The sequence below is a fragment of the Sus scrofa genome, chromosome 3 (genome assembly GCF_000003025.6).
Source record: "Sus scrofa isolate TJ Tabasco breed Duroc chromosome 3, Sscrofa11.1, whole genome shotgun sequence".
Classification (NCBI taxonomy): Eukaryota; Metazoa; Chordata; class Mammalia; order Artiodactyla; family Suidae; genus Sus; species Sus scrofa.
In genome coordinates this window covers 17,490,480-17,497,438 of record NC_010445.4, presented here as the reverse complement: position 1 = coordinate 17,497,438, position 6,959 = coordinate 17,490,480, and the positions used below count along the sequence as shown (strand labels likewise).

General features: G+C 54.2%; 1 protein-coding gene across 1 annotated transcript; it reads left to right on the top strand.

Annotated features, from left to right (window-relative positions):
* ORAI3 (ORAI calcium release-activated calcium modulator 3) lies at positions 48-6,915 on the top strand. Its single transcript, XM_003481021.4, has 2 exons — positions 48-839; positions 5,191-6,915. Exons 1-2 carry the CDS (start codon positions 612-614, stop codon positions 5,857-5,859), a joined length of 897 nt encoding a protein of 298 aa, XP_003481069.1. The 5' UTR covers positions 48-611; the 3' UTR covers positions 5,860-6,915.

The window sequence follows — 6,959 nt, the reverse complement described above, 5'->3', positions numbered from 1 at the left end:
AGGGTGTTCTTTCAGGTTCTGGGAGGAGGGGGCTCGTTTGAGTGGATCCCGGGGCTTGGGGAGGGGGGCGCCTAGGTCCTACTAAGCTTCCCAAAATTGAGGATGCTGGGCCTCCTGCGGGCCCTCCGGTTGGGTGGGCTCACGATTTAGGTAAGGGTTTGGAGTTTGGTCGTTGGAAGTGTCCAGGTGTTCTTGGAGTGGGCCAGGGCCCGGGAACTCCCTCCTAGCCACGGGCTAGGGCTGGCCCTTCATCTCCGCGGGGCTTAAGCGCCTAGAGGAAGTTCCCGGTGGACTGGGGTCTCGGGGTCCCTTGGGCTCTCTGCCGATGGTCCCCCCGGCTCCACCCCATCATGTGGCCGCCCCGGCTCCGCCTCCGCCCCAGTTCCTGTTTCGGCCTCGGCTGTCCTGCTTCAGCCCCTAGGGCTCCCCTCAGACGCCTGCTCTTCCTGCTCCGCCCGGGCCACGTCTTCCCGGGTGCTCGCCGCTCGCATCCTCGCTCGCCCCGCCGGGGGATGGGCCCTTCCCCTGGCCTGGGCCGACCCTGCTGGGGTCCCCGAGGCGACTCGGCCCCACCTTGACCGACCAGCCCGCCCGGTGCTGTGGCCCCCAGAATGAAGGGCGGCGAGGGGGACGCGGGCGAACAGGCCCCGTTGAACCCGGAGGCCGAGAGCCCCGCGGGCTCGGCCACGTACCGAGAGTTCGTGCACCGCGGCTACTTGGACCTCATGGGGGCCAGTCAGCACTCGCTGCGGGCGCTCAGCTGGCGCCGCCTCTACCTCAGCCGGGCCAAGCTCAAAGCCTCCAGCCGCACGTCTGCCCTGCTCTCGGGCTTCGCCATGGTGAGGGGAGGGGAGGGAAGGGGCGCACAGGGAGGGAGCGAGGCACGTGGGAGGGACCGCGCCCGCGCTGGAACGATGTGAACGGGTACCCAAGGGGGACAGGGTGAAGGGAAGGCAGAGAGCGGTTTTTAAGAGAGAAAAGGGGAATAAACGAGGTCTCAAGGGACTACACATGTCTCTTAGGGTGTGGGTGGGGTGTGTAAACAGGCCCCTAGCATTAACTGGACCAGAGGGAAGACTAATCCCAAGGCATGGGGGACACAAATAATGTTTTGGAGGCAGACAAGTCACCAAGGGGGGAAACGTGTGCAAGGCTGGAGCAGAGAGGTACAGAAGGAGCGCAGTCCAGCACAAGTGGTTGCTAGGTCCCCATGAGAGGTGCAAAGACGAATCAGACAAATCAGAGCTGGGGCGGGGAGGGGGTGTTGAGAGAATAAACTACATGGCCACCCAACAAGTGGGCCCATAGCAAGGAGGGCGGCCAGGCCCCACCTGGCACAGAGTGCTTCGTGTAGGCCACAGAAGCTTTGGTAAGGAAGGATGCCTGTGAAGAAGCCCCTAGGGAGAGAAGCTGTTGAGGAAGCTGATAGATGATTCTAGAGATGATAAACTCCAAGTGTGAGCAGATGATATCAGCTAACGGTTCACATCCGTATCAGCCTCACAGGAAGTGGGACCAGGGAGGGGAGGTCCTGTGGTGAGGAGTCAGCAGACATAAGTCCTGGCTCCTTGCAGCCTGTGCTTAGCTGTGTGACCCTGGATAGGCCTCCACCCCCTCACGGGCCAGTGGGAAGTTGTGGGACCATGGAGGGTGCGCCCTCTGTATCCTGCCAAGTACCAGCCCCAAGGTGAGCCAATTCTCATCATCAAACCCCAGGTCTGAGCATGTCAGAGCAAGACGCACATCAGGGGTGGGCGAGACTACCTCTTAACTGGACAGGCGTGGAGATCAAGGTCCAGAATAGGGCAGTGGCTCTGCCAAGAGCACTCAGCAGATGAAGGATAGAGGATAAACTAGGACCCAGGGTCGCTGAACTGTTAGTCCAGGGTTTCCCATCATCACAACAGGAAGGGGAAAATGGGCTGGAGGGGGATCCTCATAGGAACATGACAGGGCTGTCAGGATGGGGGCGAAAAGGGGTCGTAGCACTAGGTGATTTGGCTTAGTCCCCGCCCACTTTGCCACAACCTCTGCATTTGAATGATGAGATGGAATGTTTATCCTTTTTTTTTTTTTTTTGGCACATCCACGGCATGCGGAAGTTCTGGGGCCAGGGATTGAATTGATGCCACAGCAGTGACCCCAGCAGTGGCGGCAACCACGCTGGATCCTTAACCTGCTGCGCCACAAGAGAACTCTGAAAGTTTCTATCCTTAAGGGTCATCCTAGGTATTGTTTTCTATGTGGGGGTCCAGGATCCACAGGCCCCAGATCCTCAGCTCACATTTCCTGATGTGGGGTCATCTCAGGACAAGGAGCTTTACCTGCACAGACTGCAGAGGGATGGGAGCAGCCTGTGGACCTGCCTGAGATGCCCCCGACTTCCGGCCTATTCCCAAGGGGACTATTCCCCCTGCTGCTGCCCTTGCAGTTTGCTGGGGTGACAGCTTAAGTCCCAAGACTTTCTCTGCAGGACCAAGAGGCAAGATAAGTAGGGGTTTTGGTGTTTTTGGCCACATCTGCAGCATGTGGAAGTTCCCAGACCAGGAATTGAACCCAAGCCACAGCAGTGACCCAAACTACTGTAGTGAAAACGCTGGATCCTTAACCTGCTGTGCCACAAGGGAAATCCCAGATGAGTAGGTTCTTGGGGCAGGACTGGCCCTGGTCCTGCCAGGGGAGAGCAAGGCTAGGTCAGGCTCTGGGAGAAACCAGGACTGGGCTGGCCCAGATCCCTGTCTGTGGAAAACAGCTGCTAACACCTGCCATGGCCCAATTTCTCAAAATATTCAGCCTTGCCTTCCTACCACCACCCTCCTGGCTCAGCAGTAAGAACCTGACATAGTGTCTTTGAGGATGCAGGTTTGATCCTTGGCCTGGGTCAGTGGGTTAAGGACCTGGCATTGCCCTAAGCTTCGGCATAGGTCGCAGATGCGGCTCAGATCCTGCATTACTGTGGCTGTGGTGTAGGCCGGCAGCTGCAGCTCTGAATCAACCCCCAGCATGGGAACTTTCATATGCCACAGGTGTGGCCAAAAAAAAAAAAAACAAAAACAAAAACAGGTATAGGGAAAGATCTCTATTCTGGAATCCAGGTGGCCTTGGTTAGCATAATATTATACACATTGTATTGAACTGTCACTAAGTACCAGGCACTATGCTTAAGGCTTTTATGTGAATCATCTTTTATCCTATGGAGTAGGTACCACTACTAGGACCATTTTCCAGATGAGAAAACTGAGGATCAGAGATGTTAAGACACCTGCCCAGGGTTCCACAGCAAGCAAGTGGCAGGATTTGAATTTATTTATTTTTATTTTTATTTATTTATTTATTTATTTTTGTCTTTTTGCTATTTCTTGGGCCACTCCTGCAGCATATGGAGGTTCCCAGGCTAGGGGTTGAATCGGAGCTGTAGCTGCCAGCCTACGCCAGAGCCACAGCAACTCGGGACCCGAGCCGTGTCTGCAACCTACACCACAGTTCACGGCAACGCTGGATCGTTAACCCACTGAGCAAGGGCAGGGACCAAACCCGCAACCTCATGGTTCCTAGTCGGATTCGTTAACCACTGTGCCACGACGGGAACTCCAGGATTTGAATTTAGACAGTCCAGCTCTGGATTCCAGGTTTATACAAGCCTAGAACAGGGTCATCAACTCAAATGTTTGCAAAGGCCATACCAGCAGTATAGATGTCAAGTTCAAAGGGTGGGGTCTGTGGCTCTCAAGAGGCTCTCATGACCTATCCAAAGGGAGCAGTCATGACTCAACTCTAGCTGATAGTTGTCATGCAGGAATGTGGGCCTGGTGTAACTAGACCTTCCAAATTTCCAAGAGGATCTAGAAATAGGGATGTTTACATGAAATCTCTTGAGTTTTAGAAGTTGGCAACCTACTTAAAAAAGACGCACTGAGCCAAGCAAAACATGTTTACAAAACTGGCTTGGGTTTGTGATGTGCCAATTTCCAGATTCTGGCCTTGGACTTTAGCATTAACTCTAATAATAACAGCAAGTATTTACCTGAGCAAACTATGTACTTGACACAGTTTTTAACACTTGATGTATATTATCTCATTAAATTTTCACAACAATACTATAAGACAGGTATGTGTGGGAGTTCTCTGGTGGTGCAGTAGATTCAGGATCCACTGTTGTCACAGCTGTGGTTCAGGTCATTGCTGTGACATGGGTTTGATTCCTGGCCCAGGAACTTCTGCATGCTGTGTGCGTGGCCAAAAAAAAGAGAGAGAGAGACAGGTGCTATTATCATTCTCTCCTCCAGATGAGGACATTGAGGCACAGAGAGAACTAAACTACTTGCTCAAGATTACACGGATTGGGAATTTCCGTTGCAGCTTGGCAGGTTAAGAACCTGACGTCTCTGTGAGGATGTGGGTTCAATCCCTGGCCTCGCTCATTGGGTTAAGGATACAGCATTGCTGTGAGCTATGGTATAGGTTGTAAATGCGGCTCAGATCTGGAGTTGTCGTGGCTGTGGTGTAGGCTGGCAGGTGCAGCTCCAATTCGACCCCAGCCCAGGAACTTCCATATGCCGCAGGTGCAGACCGAAAAAAAAAAATAGAAAGAAAGAGAGATTGAGATTACACAGTTTGTGGTGCTGAAAACGAACTCAGGCAGCCCCACTCCAGAATCTGTGCTTTTTTTTTTTTTTTTTTTTTTTTGTCTTTGCCAGGGCCACATCCGCGGCATATGAAGGTTCCCAGGCTAGGAGTCAAATAAGAGCTGTAGCCACCAGCCTATACCACAGCCACAGCAACTCGGGATCCGAGCTGCGTCTGCTACCTACACCATAGCTCAGGGCAACGCCAGATCCTTAACCCACTGAGCAAGGCCAGGGTTGAACCTGCGTCCTCATGGGTCCTCAGTGGTTCGTTAACCACTGAGCCACGACGAGAACTCGTGCTTTTTAACTCCCATGTTATAACAAGATTTGTCAGGAACATGGCATCCAGCCCTCCTGATAGCCGAGTGGGGAAACCGAGGTCTGGAATAGGACAGAGTCTTGCCAAGGCTGCCCATTCATTCCCTCAACAGACTGCATGCCTTCTTTCTGCCAAGCACTGTTCCAGGTCTTAGGGATGCGTCAGTGATGAATGACAACAGGCAAAAAACCCCTCTACTGTTGAGGTTATGAGCACTCAACCCATCCCCTCTTGTCCCCACAGGTGGCCATGGTAGAGGTACAGCTGGAGAGCAAATACGAATACCCGCCGGGCCTGCTGGTGGCCTTTAGTGCCTGCACCACGGTGCTGGTGGCTGTGCACCTCTTTGCACTCATGGTCTCCACGTGTCTGCTGCCTCATATTGAAGCCGTTAGCAACATCCACAACCTCAACTCTGTCCACCAGTCTCCACACCAGCGACTCCACCGCTATGTGGAGCTGGCCTGGGGCTTCTCCACTGCCTTGGGCACCTTCCTCTTCCTTGCTGAAGTTGTCCTGGTTGGCTGGGTCAAGTTTGTGCCCATCGGGGCCCCCTCGGGCACATCAGCCCCCATGGTACCTGCCTCCCAGGTGCCTGGGACTCTGCCACCAGTGGCCACCGCCCTTAGTCCAGCTTCCAAGCCATCCTCTGCATCTGTAGCCCCGTCACAGGCTGAGCCACCTGAGGCCTGCCCACCTCGGCAAGTGTGTGGCGGTGGTGGTGGTGGGGGGGGCCATGGACCAGGCTGGCAAGCAGCCATGGCCTCCACGGCAATCATGGTACCTGTAGGGCTTGTATTTGTGGTCTTTGCCCTGCATTTCTACCGCTCCTTGGTGGCACACAAGACAGACCGCCACAAGCAAGAGCTAGAGGAGCTGAGTCGCCTGCAGGGGGAGCTGCAGGCTGTGTAAGGCTGGTGTTAGCCACACTGCAAGCACTGCCTCCTTCAGGGGTCTGACTGAGGCCTCAGGTCTACAGACCCCATTCCCTGCCCCTGCCTGGAGCTACTTCCTGTGGCCACTCAGGTAGAGAACAGATTTCTGCCCTCAGGGCCCTTTGGGCTGGGCCTTGGGGTGGCTCCCACATTCCCAGGGATTCTCCCTGTCACTCTGTCCCATGGGTTTTGTAAGCTCTACTGTGCACTTGGGCTGGGAGGAGCAAAGGAAGAGGAAGGTCCTCAGTCCAAGGCTGATGCTGTAGGTAGAGGGGAAGCAGGGAGATCCTGGTCAGACCTTTGGTGCCGACCCTTAGCCACTTGCCTCTACACAGAATGTGGAGGTCGGTTGGAGGGTTACACGCCCACCTAGCTGCCCCAGAAGGCAGCCAATCCTTGCTTCGCTTCTGTAGAATTTGTTTTATGGCTGGCATCTGGGGGGTTGCAGGGTAGAAGAGGTTTTCCCCATCCTCAGATTTTTTTTCCCTTAATTTTTTTTCCTTTTTGGTCGCCCCAGGACATAGGGAGTTCCCAGACGAGGGATCAGATCCAAGCCTTAGCCGATACCTAAGCTGCAGCTGCACCAATGCCAAATCCTTAACTCACTGTGTGGGGCCGGGATTTGAACCTACATCCCAGGGCTCCCAAGATGCCACTGATCTCGTTGCACCAGAGCAGGAACTCCCCATCCTTAGATTTTGATGGGTTGCCCACTCTCACTTTGGTTGCTTCAGAGAGGGATTTGAATGTTTCTACCCCAGGCATAGGTCCAGCCTTTCCAAGGGGGAGCCTCCCTATTTGGAGGAGGTTCAAGTGCCCGCTCCACTGCTCTAGACCCACACTTATGCTTTTATATCTGGTTCTCACTCTCCTGGCCCAGGGATGGGTGTTGGTGTGCCCAGCCTGACTCCCTAGCAAGGGTTGGGTTGGCATGTAAAGGAGACGGTCCATTCCAGCCCTTGGAATACAGAACTATTCTGACACTGAATTTTTGATGCACCTGATTTTGTATAATAAATTGTTTCACACATGACCTTCTGGCTGTGAATGGGGGGAAGGGGAGGCCTCCTTGGGAAC

Bases quoted from the DNA above. Each gene is read 5' to 3' on its own strand.
- ORAI3 (XM_003481021.4), top strand. From the start codon at position 612: ATGAAGGGCGGCGAGGGGGACGCGGGCGAACAGGCCCCGTTGAACCCG. The intron at 840-5,190 runs GTGAGGGGAGGG...TTGTCCCCACAG, and splicing joins TGCTCTCGGGCTTCGCCATG to GTGGCCATGGTAGAGGTACA.